The 20648-nt window shown below is 42.8% G+C and overlaps 1 protein-coding gene across 3 annotated transcripts in view; it reads right to left on the reverse strand.

The window, feature by feature from the left end:
- Positions 1–4827: 4827 nt before the first annotated feature.
- The window catches only part of SNX5 (sorting nexin 5), a 37947-nt gene continuing 22126 nt past the window's right edge, over positions 4828–20648 (reverse strand). The window contains exons 3-14 of one of the 3 annotated variants that reach the window (XM_073339728.2): positions 19509–19600; positions 18711–18821; positions 17917–18038; positions 17254–17377; positions 15597–15692; positions 13137–13242; positions 12973–13048; positions 11007–11046; positions 10840–10926; positions 8547–8706; positions 6515–6600; positions 5415–6215 (exon numbers count right to left, since the gene is read on the reverse strand). In XM_073339728.2, coding sequence (XP_073195829.1) covers positions 6135–6215; positions 6515–6600; positions 8547–8706; positions 10840–10926; positions 11007–11046; positions 12973–13048; positions 13137–13242; positions 15597–15692; positions 17254–17377; positions 17917–18038; positions 18711–18821; positions 19509–19583 — 1164 coding nt within the window. In that variant the 5' untranslated portion in view covers positions 19584–19600 and the 3' untranslated portion in view covers positions 5415–6134. The other 2 variants (XM_073339727.2, XM_073339726.2) reach the window with 2 other exon arrangements.

The raw sequence follows: 20648 nt of genomic DNA on the forward strand, positions 1-20648 counted from the left end.
GTACAGCAACTCACTGATACTTATAGTCATGCTGTAAATCCATGCCACATATTGTTAGGTACCAGCTGTAGAAGGCTGTCCAAGCCTGCCACCCACAGGATTGAAAGGAGGCCGGAGGGGGAGAGAACTAGGATGACCAGATTGCAAATATAAAAACTGGGACAGGAGATGGGGGCGGGGGGGCCTACAAAAGTAAAAGCCCCAAAATCAGGACTGTCCCTATAAAAGCAGGACATCTGGTCACCCTAGGGGGAACCCACAACCAGTTGTATTCCCACAGTCCATCAGGAAATCCATTATACCTAGGGCCCTTTCAGAGGTCAAAGCCCGATTGTGATCAAGTTAAAGCAGGACCACCTCCCCAGTGACATTGATGTGCGTTTTATACGGATGTAGCTATTACTGTGCAGGCAGAGGAGTAACTATACCAGCATAATGTACCTTTTATACGGCTAGAACCACACCCACCAGAGGGTTACCACCAGTATTATTTCCATTAAACACCCCCACCACACACACACACCCCAACCTCTTTAACTGAAACAGCTACATCAGCACAATGTAAGTGCAGATCAGCCATTTAAATTACAGCATCGCAATGACTGATCAATGAGGTTTTAAGTGGGAATCGGTCATTAAAGTCGCATGCGTAAGCTGGGTTTGAAGCATGTGTAACCTTTCCAATGCTAGCTTTAGAGAGAAAATTCAAACCCCAGGAAATGCAGAGTTATGGTCACATTTCTCACACAAGGCACTTACACGCTGTTAACTTTAACACTGCCCCAGTTTGGAACAATGCAGCATTCCCTGAAAAAAGATCAAGCAAATACACCAGAGAGGATGTCCCTCAGGGTGCTTCCAAAAGAAAACTCACAAAGTTGTGTTATGCTGGATTGCCAACCGCCAGCGTTCAAAAGTGACAAGACTGGCTTAAAACCTCCCCAAGAGATTTAAAAAAAAAAAAAAAAGTGTATATTTTAGGTTTTGGTTTAATTCGCTTTCTGTATTTTTAGCCTTTTCAATGCACTTGGACAAAAGTTTGAAGATGTGACCCAACCAGGAGAGAGCTAGAAACTTCCATTAAAAAAAAATGGGGTGGGGGGAGAGGAAGAAGAGGGGAAGGATAAGATTTTTCTCCCCCACTCACCTGATTCCAGAAGCTGGGGCTTTACGAAACACCAAATATTGCAAGAGACAACAACGCTGCTTAGGCAAGGTCCTTTCCCAAAATGTTAAGACACTAGATCTCCGCTAGGGGAATCAATTGTATGTTGGAAAGTGACAAGGAAAAGAACAGAATTAAGGAACTGCATTCACCCACCATATATTTCAAGTGGCCCAGATAATAAAGCCTTAACGTGAATCACAGTAGTTGTCAGGGTGACAGTCTCCCAGGGTTACAGAACCAACCCACTAAAATTCATGGTAATATGATTATTTTAACTTTAGGAATAGACAGAAGTCAGGTTTATAGTGGACACTCAGTTACAATCTTAACTATGGTGGAGCAGCTGCCCCTCCGTAGCGTCACTATGGCCATCAGGTCAGTAGCCACCAGGCTCAGCCAGGAGCATCCAATGGGTATTTGCTGGAGAACTAGTGTCCTTCACTGGCTTGAAAGCTGGTCAGCTCCCTCCCTATAGGTACATACAGTATATGGAGTGAGGTTCTGGGAGCACAGAGCATCTGCCGGCTACCGCACACGCACCTCTCAAGATGCAGCTGCTCTCAGGAAAAAAAAAAAAAAAAATACAATAGCATCCTCTGCTGGCTGCTATTACTCTCTGCAGAGTCACTGAATATACTGTACTCACTTCTTCCAGCCAAACTGCTGGCCACCAGACCTCTGAAGGTGGACAGAGGCAGCTCAGGGTAGACCAACAGCCTGATCTGCAACAGACCACTTCCCTTGAGGACTGTGGGGCAGTAGGCAAGTCATCTGGCAGCCCAGCACCCATTCAGACCAGGAAGGGCCCCACTCAAGTCCAGGAACTATTGCTTGCAGGTTTTGAGAAGGGAGGGATATTATTTCAGAAAATAAGGTGGTTACAGAAAGACAACATGGCCAGCCAATAGCCACTTTTCCTGGTAATTCTGTTTTTCCACTGGCCCCACAATTCAGCTGGTGACAGAAGTGTTTCAAGGCACCTTTGTCAGGCTCGTATTTCACTGGCTCTAGGCTGTCAGCTGGTGGGACACATGGGTTTTCAAACAGATCACTGATAGCCACTAGCACAAGGGAGAAAGCAGTATAGACTGCTACAAAATTCTGCCACCCAAAGCCCCATTGTCAATTCTGACAGTCATGCCCCCCTGTTGCAAGAGGTGGCCCAGATGAACTACTTGTGGGCTGGGAGCTTGGAAAGCTGTTGCAAACCATATAAATCTTCAAAGCAAGGGGTCCCTGCTTTAGACGATGTGCGGCCAAGACAGGCCATGACCTTTAGGCTTTGTCCAAGGCCAGGTGTACACTTACAAGCTTACAGCTGCACCACTGTAAGATTGCTCATATAGCTTCATTATGCCGACGGAAGAGCTCTCCCGGACAATAAAACCAGCTCAACGAACAGCAGCAGTCATGTCAGTGGGAGAGTCTCTCCTGCCAATGTAGCACTGTGCACAGGAGCACTTATGCCGGCAAAATTTATTTTGCCCTGGGGGGGGGGGGGGGGGTGTTTCTTTCACACCCCTGAGCGACAAGAGTTTTGCCTACGTAAATGCTACTGTAGACATAGGCCTAAGTCACAATGGAGCATGAAATAGACCCAAACTTGAGACAGGAAACCCCATCCCAAATCTAACTGATGGGAAAGAGCATTGGACAGCTGTAGCTTTTACCATAGGAAGAAGCTGAGGACAGAGACCCTATATGGTTTAGGCTGATCAGTGATCTGGGCAGAAGAAACAGACAGGATCCTGTAACCAAACTGTACTCACGCCAGAGCCTGAGAGAAATGCTCATCACCATGGTGATGCAACTGCAACGGTGTTTACTATTTTGACATGAACCAACTGGGTAAAACCCACCAGATCTAGACAATTACTGACACCACTGATTCACTTAGACCTACAGTTTTAAGTATTAGTTCTTGCTAAAGATTATCCCACCTCTTTCCTGGGTAAGCAAAGAGGCCAGTGTAGTGTTTTCTTAAACCCACAGCAGGAACCCACGCAGGAGAGGGCTGGAGAAAGGTTTAGACCAAACCACTACTGTAAAGCAGAGATACACTGGGGGTAGTGCTATTGGCCCTCTTCCCAGGAAACCTCTTGGACAAGGTCAGAAGCAAGCAACTTCAGCTCTTACCAGAGCCAGACACTAGCCAATTAAACAGGTGGCAAAACATCTGCAGCTAGATGAACTGTGGCTACAGGAAGTGTAGTGGATACGCCTTAGTGTTTTACTGATGACAGGTGTGTAATGAAACCCTGAGTTTATAAGAAGTGTAAAGCAGGCTTTGAGAGACTACTCAGCCTCTACATTCATAAGCCAGCACCAACCAGGCAAGTCTATTTTCCTTCTTTAAAAAGAAGGTGTACACAGATGTATACTTTGCCCATTTTAGGACTTGGCTTATCCTTTCCTATACCCCGCTCCCAGCAGTGCTACACCTACTTAACCCATCCTGTCAGGCTGCAAACTCTTCAGGGCAGAACCCTGTCTTAAGGCAGCACCTGGAAGAAGGCCACAGTCCTGCTATAGGACAAGCAACAGAGCAGATCCATTGGACTGCCTGTTGGGTTAGATTCCACCCATCTTGGAAAGGTGAAAGGACTAATGCTGGACGGAGGCAGGGACACAAGAACAGGATGTAGCAACTGAGCAGGGGGAGGAGGAGTGTGGCTAGTTATATGGTTACCAAACTGCTTTTTAGACAGGGCCACACTTTTACTGCCCAGCTAAAATGATCCTGCTTAGGTCATTGGTGACTGATTAATTTAAAGCTACTGGATTAGAACTCTTGAGACCTGGGTTCTCTTGCCCACTGTCCTCCAACAGGCAAGTGGCAGAGATGGGAAGGCGTATCATAGCTCCATGCCTTAGTTTCCCCATCTGTAAAATGGGGACAGTGATATTGCTCTTTTGTAAAGAGCACTTTGAGCACTCTGATGAAAAGCACTACACAAGCACAAAGTATACGGTGAAATAATGAAATTCAGCTGTTTACAGAAGGCTGTCCCACGAGAGATCAGCTCACCTATGCTTGCATTAACAATACCCAGTCCACCTGCCATCCTGAGCATACCAAGATGTTAAGGAATACTTGTGGCACCTTAGAGGCTAACAAATTTGAGCATAAGCGTAGCTCACAAAAGCTTATGCTCAAATAAATTTGTTAGTCTCTACGGTGCCACAAGTACTCCTTTTCTTTTTGCGGATACAGACTAACATGGCTGCTACTCTGAAACCTACCAAGATGTTGTATTTCTTTATGACAGCCAACCTGAGCTCAGCTACCTGTTAGAGGAAAGGAAAGTGCCAGGATGCAAAGTATAGCAAGAAAGCAGATCTTCAAGGCAGGAGGTCAAGTCTACCAGCCATTTTTAGTTCAAGAGTCTCAAAAAAACCCCTCAGGTTTCCTATTGGATTGCATTGTGCAACCTTTTTTAAAAATCTTAGTTTGTAAGAAGGTAATCAGACCATAAGCAGCTGTACCAATTTCAGTCTTGTTGTTGCCTTCTAATTGCAACAATCTCAGGTTAGAATGATATTCAGTGTATAACAGCTTTTCATGATATGAAAACAATTTTCCCCTAAACTACTTGGGGGTTTAAATCCCATATACAAATGGTCTATTATACAAGGCCATTTAGTTTATAGAAACACACTTCACAATATTAGACATCTTTATTTTTGTTGAGTGTACAAATACTGAATGTAGTTATAGAAATCCAAAATACACTGTAGTAGAAATCTATGAAGTGGAATGTATTTTACCTTATAAAATTGCTTAAGAATGTACATAAGACCCTCCCAAATATGAACTTCGACATGGTTTAGGCTAGAGACAGATTGCAATACCACCTTGATTTCATTCACGTGTCACTCTTGGAAAGAATTGCCCCTTTTTATCATTAGAAAACTGGTCAACATTCTGGAATCTAGTACTTGTACTTTTTGCTTACCTTGAGATATTAACTCTCAACAAGAAATTAGCTACATCCAAGTAATTCATATGCAATTCAGATTTCATTTCTACCCTGGAAGCCAATACATTGGCATCAACATGGTTAAGTATTAGTCAAACAAAATGTTTGAAACAGTGTATTTATATATTTTAACCTAATGAAGTCAAGCTAAATATAAATTTTCCCATGGCTGTTGAGTGCAACTGATGCTGTTTTCACATTAAGGCGCTTTAGTTGTTCTTGAACAAGTCAATGCAGCTTTGCAGGAGAGACACACTGTTCTGGAAGGGAAGACAGTTAATTCTGAGTGAGAAGCATGGGATCAAAAACAGGCACCAAATCAATTCTCACTCCAGAAACAAGTGAACTTAGCAGTTTTGATGTTCTCAGAAATGGAAAAGCTGAATTTTCTGTACTCTGTCTGAAAGCTACATTTAGTATCATCACTACAAAGACCACTAGAAGGATGCTAAAGTTGCACAGACAAGCAATCAAGTTAGGAAGTACCAAAAGTAAGGTTGCTTGTGCAATGTTAATTCTGCCCCTTGAAGTGTGCATATATAGTCCTTAATTATGAGATCACATACTATCCTCCTCCACCCACAGGGCCCATCTCATTCAGTGCTCACTATAAAACAAGTATTTCCAAGATCTTCTGTGCAACTTGTGAGAGGAGGTACCATCCCCATTTTACAGCTGGGGAATGGAGGGGCAGGGAGATTCAAGGCCAGGATTTGCAAGTGTCCACTAACTGTGGGTGCCTGAATGATTAATGCCCTACATGAGATACCCGCAGTCTGATTATTCAGAGGTACTGAGCATTTGCAGCTCCCATGGACTATTTGGAGGTCTGAGTGCTGAGGTGTCTCAAGTTGGGCTCTCAGAAGACGAGGAACACAGTGGCCACCTCTGAATTTAAGTGATTGTGCAGCAGCACAGAGTCTGTGGAAGAGACCCAGGAGAACCGGGTCCTATCTTCTTCCTGTAGCATTCTCTACACCTTTCAATTACTCCAGCAAATGAGGCAGGGGTCCTTCAAGCAGCCTCATTATCCGCACTGGGTATTCAATACCTGAGCATCCTCCATCCTGCACACAGAATAAGGCAGAGGCCTGTTGCATACTAACTTTTTCAATCATGTAATTAAAGACTAACATACACACAGGGGCCAAACCAATCTGGCTTTTCCTAGTTTTAGGACTTGACTCAAACTGAATTTTTCAAAAGGTTTAAAAATGTAATTTTAGCTTTTCAAAGGAAAGAACAATCCTCTAATGTGCAACCAGAGTAAAAAAATTTCATCAGGGAAAAGGTTTGGCAGTTTACGTGGCCCCAGACGTGGCATTACAGCCATGCACTTTCTACATTAGGGAAAGAGCGCGCTTACCTTTGCATGCTTGATTTCCAGCTCAGCCATTTCAATTAGATTTTTACGAAAGGCTGCTATTCTCTTCCGCTTGAAGCTGATCAGTTCTACAAACACAGGAGGGTGGGAATATATGCAAATTAAATTCTGGAGAAGCAGGGAACATAAGGACCTGCCCTGTACTCCCCACCCTCACTGCACACGGTATCAGTCTGCCAAACTCAGGGTTTTTATTGGCCAAGTTTACTTTCTTATGGTTGCAAGTCAAGCCATCCTAGTGTGATTCAGACTACAAGCAGCATTCAGCACTCAGAACAAGTTTGATACCCCTGCCTAGCTCCTCCTCTGAAGGATAGTGTGCCCAGGGAATTGAAGTTCTGGAGAGTAGACCCAAGGAATAGCCCTACAGCCTCGTTTCCTCCTAGAAGGAGAGTATAAAAGCAATAGAGTGGCACCTGTACAACAGCCCAGGGAGACTGACTCTAGGATTGTACCACAGGAAAAAGGGAACTACCCCCATTTAAACCCTGCTTAATGTGGGGCTGACTCCACATGTAAGGAATCAGCAGAGGGAAAGTGTCGCTTACTTGATCTAGGAAGGTACTTGGAATGGCTGGCAGACAATGGGTCACACCTCCTCTCTGCATGGAGGTAGGTCAGGCAAGAGGGACTACCCATTGCTGGACTGCTAGACATTCTAAAAGCACAAGAGAACCCACCACAAAGCATGGGCCCCCCCCAAACACAGCACCCACTAGACAGCGCTTCGTTCACCTCATCTGCTTACGTATTTGCATCCCTTCCCTCATCCCTTGCGTGCTTAGCCCTAGATTAAGCTGTCTGGAGTAGGAACCTAACATCTTTGCAGAATCCCTAGCATACACAAAAGATTGGGGAAATAAATGAAAGGATTAAGTTAGAGAGACATTGACTAGATACTCTAGATAGTCCAGCAGAAAGGGGAGTCAACTGGTTTCTGCTTTAAGAAAAGCACACTACTCTAGACTTATGTACATACTCCTAAATAGCAGTGGTTGAATGCAATGTGCAGTAGGTTATTAGAGTAGCCAGAGTTTTAGTCATTCATGCTGCAGTACTACAGGAACTTTTATGCAAAGTTAGTACTTTGCAAAGTGCTTAGAGATCCTTAACTGATTTTTATGAAAGTCAAGGCTTTTTTCTGTCAGACTCTTCAGAAGAGTTACTCCAGATGTGACATTTCAGTCCTGTACTCCTGAGGTGGCATGTGCAGTTCTCTGACTGTATTATTTGGCCACAAGAGAAGCTGCAGTCATGTACATTTACATTCTGGCCAACAGCATGTGCATTCCCAGATCACTCCTGCCCTTGTGCAAAAGGTATACCGATGGTCCTGTGAGGGTATAGCTGACCTGTAAGCTCTGCCCTAGAATGCCCCTCCTAGCCAGAAGAGCAGCCTTGGGAGCAGGGATTGTTGGGACCAAGACCACTTTCCTCTTGCATGTTTTACTAGCGTGCTTGGACTCGGATCAGAAAAGTTTCACCTTGTTTTCCATTAGATACCTCTCACACCAGACGGCTATGACTCAAATAATGCTCTAAATGGACCACTGATCTACACCCATTCGGGCATCTTGACTTCACATAGCTGAAGGGATTTAGTTCCAAAGTTACCCTTGGGGGAGGGAGATAGCAAGAACAAAAAGCTTCAACCCAAAAGGAAAACAGGACCATAAAAGCAGCATAAGAATAGGCCCGTTCTTTCTTCAGTATTACAATGATCTGCTGAGTTTGAAGAACACCAGATGACTGAACATTTAATTGAGGTCACCAATTATTAAAAAGGAATATTTCGGGATGCTGAGACTTGTCCATGTGATGTAAAACTAGTTCACTTGACTATCTTACTCAGAAAGCCTGCTAGTCTAGAGAGAAGAGTTAGGAGAAATGGGACTTCTGAGTGAGCTGTGGACCACAGTGCTCTGTGGAGTTACTATGGAGAAATTCCCTCTAAGAGGCCTTGGAAGGATGCAGAGGATCAATGGAATTTAGTGCGTGGTAATGATGTTTGCACCTTCCTTTGCAGACTCTGAAAGCTTCTCAAACTTCTGACAGCAGTCTTGCTGATGTGCTTCTGCCAGTCTGACATCTTTACTTTTCAATCTAGCTTTGTCCAGGGCTTTGTTTGAATTTTCATAGTCTGCAAGACTCCGGGTACGTCTGTATAGGAGATCCTTTTAAAATAAATAAATAAATAAAGAGTAGTCAGATGTTACTCTTATTTATATATCAACAGCATCTAGAGAAATTGGTTCTGGATTCTGTGCTTTGGTTACAGAGTAAGACAAGCAATAAGCCTCACACAAACTGTACTTATAAGCCAGCAGAGCACTTATCCTACCTCTTTTTCTTCAAAGCACATAAAAGACTGAAAGTAGCTTTGCAGTTCAAGAGCAGCTATTTATGGATGCCTACAATAGATGCTCCAGGAGAGTCACTTTACACTTATTTTAAAATGTTAAGCTACTGTCCCTCTCTCCTTCATCCTAACCAATTTTATCCACATCTTAAGAACCTTGGGGTTGCCTTTCCTTCCTTACAAGCATCCATATCTTGGATAGAATTCTGCTCAAGGAGGATTAGGCAGGACTTTCTGAAGCCATTAATGTCACTCCTTAAGCACCTAGAGATACACTAGCACTGTATTTAAACTAATCTAGAAATACTTTACAGAACAGAACACTATTTTGTACAACAGAATTGTTATAAGGCAACAACAATGCCCTGTAAAATTACAAAGGATACTGAGGCCACTGAGTGGCTAGAGTGTTTGAATTGCACTTCTCTGAATGAGCCAATGGAGTAACATTCATTATACTCCACACACACCATGGTACAAGCCTGACGCAAACCACCAGCTATACTAGGGTTTCTATCTTCTCCAGCCCAGTGTGGCACCCTCTTTCATAAAATCACCTGTATGATCAGAATGGAACACTGACCAGCAATAAAGTTTGCTCTCGAAGGTACATGGAAGGTCCCACCATAAACCTGATCTAATGGAATCTGGACTCTACACCAAATCCATGACAAAGCAATGAGAAGTGGTAGGAGGCAGGTGCCATTTTTAATCTTAAACATGAAGGGTGTGGTTTTTGAAAGAACTCAGTGCTGAGTTAGTCTCTCCCCATTGAACTCTGTGGGTTTACCATTACTTGAATGGGAGCAGGATTAGGACTACACTTAAGCACTTCTGAAAGTCCCACTCTAGAGCTTTATGGAAGTGGTGACAGCTCATGGTAGGTCTACACAGCAAAGAAACCCATGGCTGGCACAGGCCAGCCAATTCAGGCTCACAGGGCTCTTTTATTGCTGTGTAGGTTTCCAGCCCAAGTCTGGAAGTCAAGTTCTAGGACCCTCCCATCACAAAGGGTCCTAAAGCTTGGGCTCCAGCCCAAGCCTGGAAATCTACACAGCAATGAAAGAGCCCTGCAGCCTGAGCCCTGCATGCCTGAGTCAGCTAGCACAGGCCAGACAGAGGTTTTTCTTTGCTGTGTAGACATACCCTCAGGGGACTTAGAGCATAAAAACAGTCATACTGAGTCAGACTAATGGTCCGTCGAGCCCAGTATCCTGTCTTCTGACAGTGGCCAATGCCAAATGCTTCCAAGGGAATGGATGGCAATTGAATGATCCATCCTGTCATCCAGTCCCACCATGTGTCAGTCAAAAGCTTAGGGGAAGATTGTAACAGCCTTTTGTCATGAAAGCACACTGAATATCCAACCTGAGATTGTTGCAATTAAAGGCAAAAAACAAGACTCAAGTTGGTACAGCTGCTTATGGTCTGATCATCTTACAAACTAAGATTTAAAAAAAAATGTTGCAAAACACAATCCAAAAGGAAACCTGAAGGATTTTTTTTTTGGAGACAAACTAAAATGGCTGGTAGACTTGACCTCCTACCTTGAAGATCTGTTCTCTTACATTAAGTGGTTAAAAAAAAGGGAGAGTTTTGACTTCTTGAGAGTCTCCCCATCTGACTGCAATTGCTAAATTATGTAAGCGGTCAGCTAGCAGCCCCTTGGTTTTGGAGGGAGGAGTGGCGGCTTGTCAAGGGTCCCCTCACTTTGCTCTGAACTTCCCTACTCCATTCCTCTGGATTAAAGCCCAGAAAACATGCACAGCATGTCTATTTTTCCAGGCACAAGGGTGGGGACATGGGAGAGAGACTCAGGCTGTATTCCTTGTTGTGGGGTTTTTTTGGAAAAATGTATGCACAAGCTCATGTGCTAAATAGCAAGTTAATAATTAAGTTACTAAGCTCAGTGAATAATACAGGACAAGCTTTAGCAGAAGTGGCTCACCTTTGCTGCTTCTATGTTGAGCATATAGTATCTTAACAGTTCAGACAGCTTTAAGTCTTCGTCTGATGACACACGACTCTCTACCTTCTACAGAAGAAAGGAGTAGATAGGAATGATGTAACAAGAGACAACAAAACCTAGATTTACAGCTCTTCAAAGAAGCTTACCCTCAGTTTTTCAAAGAGCTCAGCAACTTTCAACAAGTACCTAAACAGAAAAGAAAAAAGCACAAAGGACAAAATCATTTTATTTATACTTCATGGAAATCTGTAATGTAGCACTTAAGAACACAAGATTAGTTACCATTAGAGCAGAAACCTACACAAGTTTGTATACTGGTATAGGTGCAGGTTTAGACAAGTCCTTATTTGAAAGAGGAAATTCAAGTACAGGTAAGAAAATGCATCAGGACTGAAAATGAAGACAGTGTGATAATATGGCAAGGAGCTTTTAGCTTTAACCTACTTATGAGAATCTACCCAACTTGTAAGCTTTGTTCCAATGGGCTTGTCTTTATGCTCTAGAGCCACAAAGAAGAGTTTAACAATGCTTACAGGACACCACTTTGACGTGGATATTTTGCATTGCGCCACACTTACTTACGCAAGTCCTTCAGGCCTCGTAAACATAACTGTTCTCTCCCAGTAAAAGCTGGCCTGATAAATTAACAAATCGCTGACTTGCATTGAGAAAACAGCCTCGGTATAGACATTATAAGTCAGTCAGTGTTTGTCCAAACCCACAAACGCCCAATGAATGGTATCTGTGTATTCTGGGAAGATACTGATAGCTATCCCAGGCACCTTAACAGCATATAGGAAGTCTCACATTGTGGCTGCTCCTCTAGATGTCTTAAGGGCAATGTACTCTAGTGCAATGTACTCAGGAGCTAGGAAGAAGGAAGACTGGCCAACCTGTTTACATGTAGTCGGGGTCCCTTCTACACTAAAAATTCTGACATCACCAGAAGACAGTCATGTGTCAGACTACAGGCTCCAGGCAAAGGACATACATAGTGAGTTGCCACCATGAGTATTGGCCATGTGTGGACACATGCCACATTTACAGGCAAGCTTGTCAGGCACAGGGTACAAACTTAGTTATGTTAGACAGGGCTTCTATAACATTTTGTATAATACATACAAAAGGGGAAATGACTGCGTAGGAAGGAGTACTGCAGAAAGGGATCTGGGGGTCATAGTGGATCACAAGGTATGAGTCAACACTGTTGAAAAGAAAAAACCCACCACACACACAAACATCATTCTGGCATGTATTAGCAGGAGTACTGTAAGCAAGACAAGTAATTCTTCCGCTCTACTCTGCTGATTAGGCTGCAACTGGAGTATTGTGTCCAGTTCTGGGCACTGCATTTCAGGAAAGATGTAGACAAATTGGAGAAAGTCCAGAAAAGAGGAACAAAAACGATTAAAGGTCTAGAAAACATGACCGATGAGGGAAGACTGAAAAAACTGGATTTGTTTAATCTGGAGAAGAGAAGACAGGGGACAGTTTTCGAGTACATAAAAAGTTGTTACAAGGAGGAGGGAGAAAAATTGTTCTTAACATCCAAGGATAGGACAAGAAGCAATGGGCTTAAATTGCAGCAAGGGTGGTGTAGGTTGGACATTAGGAAAAAAAACTTCTTGTCAGAGTAGTTAAGCACTGGAATAGATTGCCTAGGGAGGTGGTAGAATCGCCATCATTGGGGATTTTTAAGAGCAGGTTGGACAAACACCTATCGGGGATGGTCTAGATAATACTTAGTCCTGCCTTGAGTGCAGGGGACTGGCCTAGATGACCTCTCGAAGTCCCTTCCAGTTCTATGATTCTAGAAGACTAAAACTTGGTAAGACATCCTATGCACCAAGAGTCCAAATCTGCTGGATTCAACTAGGATTCTATTTAAAAACATTAAGTGGAACTGGATATGCAGCTAAAAAAAAAAAAGTTAAGTGTGCCATATTGATAGCACCATTAAAAAAACAGAAATAAAAACACTAGAGATATTAATTACCAAGGAGGGGACCTCAGACAAAGCCAGGATTCAGTTTATTGTGTAACAATTACAATTAGAGTGCTGCACGCAGAAGTCCAAGATCAGGTATTCACGGAATTAGTGGGTTTGCTTACTTTTTAGTGACTGTGGGCTCTTCTAAAGCCAGGCTGTTCAAGCAAGCTGAAGTGTGGATATAGTCATCTGCAACATCTGCAGGAACAAGGACAATGCTTTCAGTTTTGTCTCTAGTGACATACACGGAGATTACCTAGAAAAGGTTTGTATAAATAAAGTTCACTTTTATGGGATCTTGTCATCTTATCTGCTTTTGTGCATGCATCCTTGATTCTGTTGTAGTAGTTTACAAGAAAAATCTTCTCTTGCTCAAAGAAGTCATCCACCTCCTGAAAAGAGAATATGATCTGTTAGACCAATGGCACGGCTAGAGCAGGAGCATCTCCTTCATTTACCAATGAGTTTGGTAAGAGACTTTAAACCTTAGCCCCTATGTAGTGAATCTTGTCATTAAGTGTGGCTACACATTTCTAGCCTCCCCTTCATAGTATACACAATGAAACAGCCAAAGCTACTTAAAAAAAGAAGTTTCCTTTTTATGCAGAAGTGATGAGGGACCCCCCTCTCCATTGTTTGCTCTCCCCCACCCTCACTCACTGGGCTGGGGTTCATGAGGGGGTGCAGGCTCTGGGCTGGGGGGTTTGCAGTGTGGGAGGGGGCTCTGGGCTGGGCGTGTTGGTGCAGGAGGGGGTGCAGGCTCTGGGAGGGGGCACAGGGCTGGGGTGCTACTCCCCCTGGGTGGCACTTTGGGTCGCTCCCTGCCTACCTCACGCTGCTCCTGGAAGGGGCTAAAGGCCCCTGGCCCTGCCACTTTCTGCAGACACCTCCCCCAGAGCTCCCATTGGCTGGGAATGGGAAAAGTTTGCCAATGGGAGCTGCAGGAGCGGCACTTGCAGGCAGGAGCAGCATGTGGAGACCCCTGCTTCCCTACCTCACCCACCAGGGCCTGTGCTGGCTGCTTCTAGGAGCAGCATGGGGCCACGGCAGGCAGGGAGTCTGCCTTAGCAGCAGCCCCACTGCACTGCCATGGCCAGAGCTCATGATCAACTGGGAGAGTCCCCAGGATTGACCAGTTGATTGCAATCAATGGATTGGTGACCACTGTTCTAATGGAATGCAGCTATCATGAGAGGTTGTGTTGTGGCGTGGCAGGGCAAGGCTGTCCTTCAGGTACCAGCCATCATCCCCATGTAGAGTTTTGCAAACAAAGACTGGAAACTAATTTACCCATGGAAGACCAGGTCAACTTTGTTTAGTCAGAAGCAGTGAGTCCAGGAGAACAGATTTCAGATCATCTTAATCAGAAAGAGCAGAGCAGATCCCTTCAGTGGAGCTTATTACAGTGAGCAAGAGGGGAGCACTTCCAAAGAACTTGCTAAACAGCACCATGGTGTCCTTCCCAGGACACATCTTCAGCTGGCAGTTCTTTATGCTGGTTCAAATCTCAGCCAAATCCCTGGATAGCTGGGAGGTGCTACGTGTTTGTGATATAAAGAGGATCCAACTGGTGCCCTCCATCTTGCTGCCATTGTAGGCCACTATTTATTATCTGTGTGTGTGTGTGTGTGTGTGTGATGCAACTGCTCAGAGTCAGCACTTGGAGAGGAGCAGGTGACCACCACAAGTCTGGCTGCACACACAGGAGAATCAGTGAAGCTATCCCAATATCCCACTAACCCTTGCTGTGTTTGAGGTGGGATATTATGATTCCATGGCAGTCTATATTTAATGTTGTGGAGAAGTCCAGCAATTTGAGTGCTGCCGAATGGCCTTTGGACAAGGCCAAAAGGAGGAGGAAAACCAGTGCCACCAACATCATTTGTTCCTGGTCTGAGACCAGACTGGTGATGAGATTATCTGGTATACTGGTAGTAGTTTATGGCAAATTGAAGGCAGCCCTTGGAAAATTCTTTACTAGCTTTCTCTGGAGTTTAGATACTGGGCTGTAACTAGAGAGACTGAGTTGAGTTACAGTGTAATACTTGCTGGTGTTCCTAAATCTGGGGAAAGAGGAGATTACCCTTCTCAAAGTACTAGCACTTCCTACAGCATGAATGGGTTGAATCAGAGAGGAAAGGAGTTCATAACAGTGCACAGTCCCTGGTACCACAACAGGCTGTCTTGTATGTTTTGCTGAAACGATTTCCAACAGCCCTTCAGTGGGGTGTACTGGTTTCTGGAGCTGATTGGAGGTATTCCAGTACTATTAGATATGCAGAAGTTTCAGCAGACCACCACCACATTTCTGCCCAAGAGTTAACTACTCACAGAGCAGTTTCTTTAGCAGGGTATTACTAGGTGACTCTTCACTGTGTACTGAAAACTTTAGATATTTTGAGGGGGAAAAACAAAAACAAAAACCCTGACTCCTTAGATGCCCAGTTGCAGTATTTATATCCTTGGAGCCCAGGGATTTGTTGCTTTCATCCCCACCTTGCCAGTCACGTACTTCCTCTATGCAGGCAGGTTTTACCTATTCAGACACAATCAAGGGCTCTCAACTCTGCAACGGATTGGCTTAACTGATCCTTCAGACTGGATAGCAAATACGAGGTAGGTAAGTTATTGAGTATACTCTTGACAAAGTAGGTTTCTCCTAGCACCAGGAATAAAGCAATCCTACATAGTAGAAAGCAAGAGTGAAAAGGTATCAGATGGTTGTTGGAAGGGGAGCAAATCTTACCTTCACACCAGAGAAGAGGACTTCATCAGCACTCTTCACCATACTTTTTAAAAAGCCACCAAACATTTCTTTTGTATTTTTTCTCCGAACGCTTAGCTAAAACACAAAACACGATAAGAGATTGTTTTAGGGGAGTAATAAGTAGTTCATTGACAAGCTTCAAGTTCAATATTGTATTGCTGTGGTCACTGCACCATACGAAGTGATGTTTGTACTGCACTAAGTTCTAAGTATATTTTAAAGTGATTGAATTGCAAGTTTCCTCTAGAATTTCTGTTTTCAAGTTGTAGCACCAGAGAGGTCTTCTTGTAATGGAGACTATTGCTAGAAACATGGGAGTTAAATTGGTCTTTGTGCTGAATTCGTTTATGAACAAGGTGTTATAACAGTCTTTTCCATAGCTGCAGGTGCATTCAAAATGCACCTTACTTCAATAGCTTGTATTTAAATTCCTCCAAATAAAGAGGGAATATACAAAGCAGAGATGCTGTGTAATGGGCATGTTACACAGGAGCCCCTACAGCTGGAGAAAGACATAGGGTTTGAGGTGCACAGGCTTTTCTGAAGCTGAATTTTATCAGGGTAGATAAAAATATTTTTTTAAATTTAAAGTGCATTTTTCTTTAAAAATAATCCTATTTAAAATTAGTTCTGAATTATGATAACCTATGTTAAGACCTGTAATTACTGTAATGCTTAAAACCAAGAATATTTGAGAAGTATGTTTGCTGCTGAAGTCTCAAAGGAAGTCACTGGCTAAGCACCTGGAATCAAAGTTTGTTAAAGGGCTAAACCAGCTTAACAGTAGCCTCTCCTACAGGTGCAAGAGATTATTTTCTTCATTTTTGTGTATTCAACCAGTTTGATTCAATTACTAGTTTATTCAAAGTGTAGAATACAAGTGGGGGTTGAAAGCTTGTTCCTCCACCTCCCAATCTATAAAAAAACCACACCTGAGTATGGGAACAAGATCTACAAGTTCTAAAATCTTTAAGGACATGACAACCAGAAAGTCAAGTCAATTCCTTAACTACAGGGAATGCTTGCTTGAATAAGTTTATCAAAATGTTCTTAAATTTAAGACTTGCTTACTTCTTACCTATTCAGAACATTTAAGGCTTTTATTTAAAGCTTTAAATGCTGTTTATGCATTTTAAATCAAATTCCAAATTTCCATCTAAATGTAGTTTGACACAAATCATGATCTAGTGCATCCTCCCAACTAGCAAAAAGTAGTACCAAATTATACCACCCATAAGAATCAGCCTCTTTTGGAAGATAACTGAAAGATACACACGCAAAACAAGATTTAAATCAATGTTTCCCATTTGCTGATTTAAGTCCTGATTTAAAGTCAGTGTTTAAGTCAATCAAGCCTGGTTTGTATGTCACAGCTTATATTTTGAGGCAATGAGATTTCTGTAATGAATACTGACAAAAAAAGCTTTGAGTGAAATGGATTTTGGCCCTATGCTATTCTTGAGAAGTTGGTTGAGCAATCCTACATGGATAACAGTATAAACACTATGTAGGATTGTGTGTTTAAATGATCACTTGTGTTACAACTACAGCAAATTCTAAATGAGTTCATAGGAACTGACTGCATTCTTAACATCCTGTCCCAGAAGTGCAGAGGAAATGGAGGAAGATTCCTTACATCCTGGTCATACTCTAGGAAAACTTGGAAGTTGCGATCTTTGTTGAGCACAGGATGAGAAGAAAGTCGCTGAAGGAAAACTTCATGTGATGACACGGTCTTCTTAAAGACAGCAAGGTATTCACTGGAAGACCAAGGAGGGGAATCAAATCTCAAAGTTAAGCACCGAAGACAATGTGTAGTCTTTACTGTCTACTTCACTGCATAAAGTGTTGCTCTGACAAAAATAATTTTATTTAATGCTTCATGTTTTGGCCTAGTGCTTCTGAACAAGCATTCCTGTCTCCACCTGGCCGTTTCCAGTATATTTTAGAATTCACACAGTGATGGCCAAAAGACGTTTTATGAAGGTTAGACATACAAGCTGGGTGGTATAATCTTTTTATTGGACCATTTTCTGTTAGTGAGAGACAAGCTTTCGAGTTACACAGAGCTCTTCTTCAGGGCTGGGAAAGGTACTAAGGTTGTTATGCATTTATATGGTTTATCTAACCAAGTCCAAGACTTTCTAGAAACACAGAGACATGGATTAAAGGCGTTACGGTGAAATTGCACCAACCCTATTTAAAATAAGGTTCTGGCTTGAGGTGTTACTATGAAAGTAGATCCTCCATCAAGATGCAGAACTGACTTTGGTTTATATACACAACTACACATACTTACGCTTCTAGTTCTTGCTTCATTTTTGCAAATTCCTCTTTTGTCATAGAGACTTCTCCTTCCCCAAGTTTCTGCATCTTCTCTCTGGGACCATCAAAGTCAGGCTTTGAAGGTGCTGGAGGTATCTAGTCAATATAAAATAGACTGTATTAGTTGCAAGTGCCTATCACTCTTGAGTGAAAGTTCCTGGAGTCTCCATAGCTACCTTGTAAACTAATGTACTGCTGCTCTTTTTACCCAGGTTGTGTGTAGTGCAGTTTGTGGATGCAATGGGGCTCATCCAGAGTGCTCACAAATCCTGTGTCACAGGATGGGGAGACATGGGCCTGTATTTCTGTATTGCCTCTTGGCCCGTTTACCCCATCATCTGCAGGACTCCTGGAGAAGCTGTACTAATGGAGGTTCTCCACCAGCTGCTACCCTCGGACTCTACACTGCGGTGTCACGTTCTCAAAAGTCCTCGAAGCAGGGCAACCAATGGCTCTCTAGAAGGGTTTCTACAGGGTAAGGAATGATACCAACATGGGACAAATACACTCTGCAGTACCTGCAGGATTCCCATATTGTGAGCTTACAAGAGTGGAGGGCAGGGTATGGCCCCATGTTTTCAGACAGTTCAGGGAAGATAAAAGCAAAGCTATGTTACAACCACATTGAATCTGCATAGTTAAGATCCAAGACAGAAAATGCTAGCGGTATTTACTTTAGCAGGGTTAGCAGCCTTACTAATTTCCTTTTAGGTGCACCACATTAGATTTTCCCATTATAAAATTCAATCCTAAACAAAAACCACTTACAATAAATCCTGCATACTCTTCAGTTTCAGCAAGTGTATCATGTAGCCACACAAAGTCTTCATGCTGCCTCGTAACTGAAAACTCTGGGCTTTGAAAAGTTGGCAGTGTAGTCTGGAAGACAAGAGATTCAGAAGTCCTAGTGTTTCAAAAGCTAGTGCTTTTAGAAGCAGTTTTATTCATTAGTTTCCATAGCAAGCCCTTTTGACTAGTAAACGCCACACCTAATTGCCTTTTCTAGTGTTGGCTAGCACTCAGTTAAGGTGAGCCTTCTTTGTATCTCCCCCTTAGCAGTGACAGGATCATTGTAGGAACAGGATATTCGAGTGTCCCATACCACTTTAGAGGACCAGAATTAATGATACCTAGTTCTTACATAGTGCTTTCAGCAGAGATTGAAAACTTTACAAAAATGAGGCAGCTATTATCCCCATTTTACAGATAAAAAACAGAGGCATGGGGAGGTTAATTTCCATCCACTACTGCTTAGCAAAGCTAAGAGTGGCAGTATTGATCTGTCTGAAGACAGAAGACCACAACCACCACCACCCTGCATCAGTTACTTGGTTTCCATTTCGACAGTTCTCTTCCCCTTCCTAAGGTGTAAAAAGTATAAATAGGCAGGACAAAAGAGAATTTGAAGAGCAATTAGCAAAAGAGGCACATTAAAAAAACCCAGCAAAAAAATTTAAGTACATCAGAAGCAGGAAGCCTGCCAAACAATCAGTGGGCCCACTGGACAATCGAGGCGCTAAAGGAAAATAAGGCCACTGTAAAGAAGTTAAGTGAATTTTGACTCACTTGTCTCTGCAGAGGATGTGAGGGAGATTCCCACACCTGAGCCATTCTTTTTACATGACAAATGTGAGGAACCATCTAAGATTCAGGTGTCACTAGAGATGGTTTTGGATAAATTAAACAGTAATAAGTCACCAGGACCAGATGGGATTCACCCAAAAGTTCTGAAGAAACTCAAATATGAAATTATAGAACTAACAACTGTGGTATATAACCTATTGATTAAATAAGCTGTAATTCTGTAACAGATGACTGGAGGATAGTCACACACTTTTTTTTTTTAAAATATAAAGGCTCCAGAGGCAATCCTGGCAGTTACAGCCAGTAAGCATAAATTTCAGTACCAGGCAAACTGGTTGAATAGTAAAGAAGAATCAGACACACATGAACACAACTTGAGAGAGTCAACATGGCTTTTGTAAAGGGAAATGCCCCACCAATCTACTAGAATTCCAGGGGGGGGGGGAGAAGGAGAGGAGAGGAGAGTAACCAAACATGTGGACAAGGGGGATCCAGTAGATGCAATGTACTTGGACTTTCAGAAAGCCTTTGACAAGGTTCCAAACCAAAGACTCTTAAGCAAAGTAAGCAGTTATGGAATAAGAGGGGAAGGTCTTCTCATGGATCAGTAACAGGTTGAAAGATAGGAAACAATGGGTAGGAATAAATGGTCAGATTTCAGTACAGAGATGGGTAAATAGCTGGATCCCCATGGATCTGTACTGGGACCAATGTTATTTACAGTATTCATAAATGATCTGAAAACAGTAGGAAACAATGCAATGGCAAAAATTTACAGATGACAACTACTCAAGATAGTTAAGTCCACAGCAGACTGCAAAGAGTTAAAGGAATCTCAAACCTGTAACTAGGCAACAAAATTGAAGAAATTCAATGTTAATAAATGCAAAGTAATGCACATTGGAGAACATAATCCCAACTATACATACACAATGATGGGGTCTAAATTATCTGTTTCCACTCAGAAAAGGACCTTGGAGTCATTGTAGATAGTTCTCTACAAACATCTGCTCAGCGTGCGGCAGCAGTCAAAAGAACTAACAGAATGATAGGAACCATAAGGAAAGGGACAGATAATGATCAGAAAAATTATAATGCCACTGTATAAACCCATGGCATGCC

Source organism: Lepidochelys kempii, chromosome 3, assembly GCF_965140285.1.
Source record: "Lepidochelys kempii isolate rLepKem1 chromosome 3, rLepKem1.hap1, whole genome shotgun sequence".
NCBI lineage: Eukaryota > Metazoa > Chordata > Testudines > Cheloniidae > Lepidochelys > Lepidochelys kempii.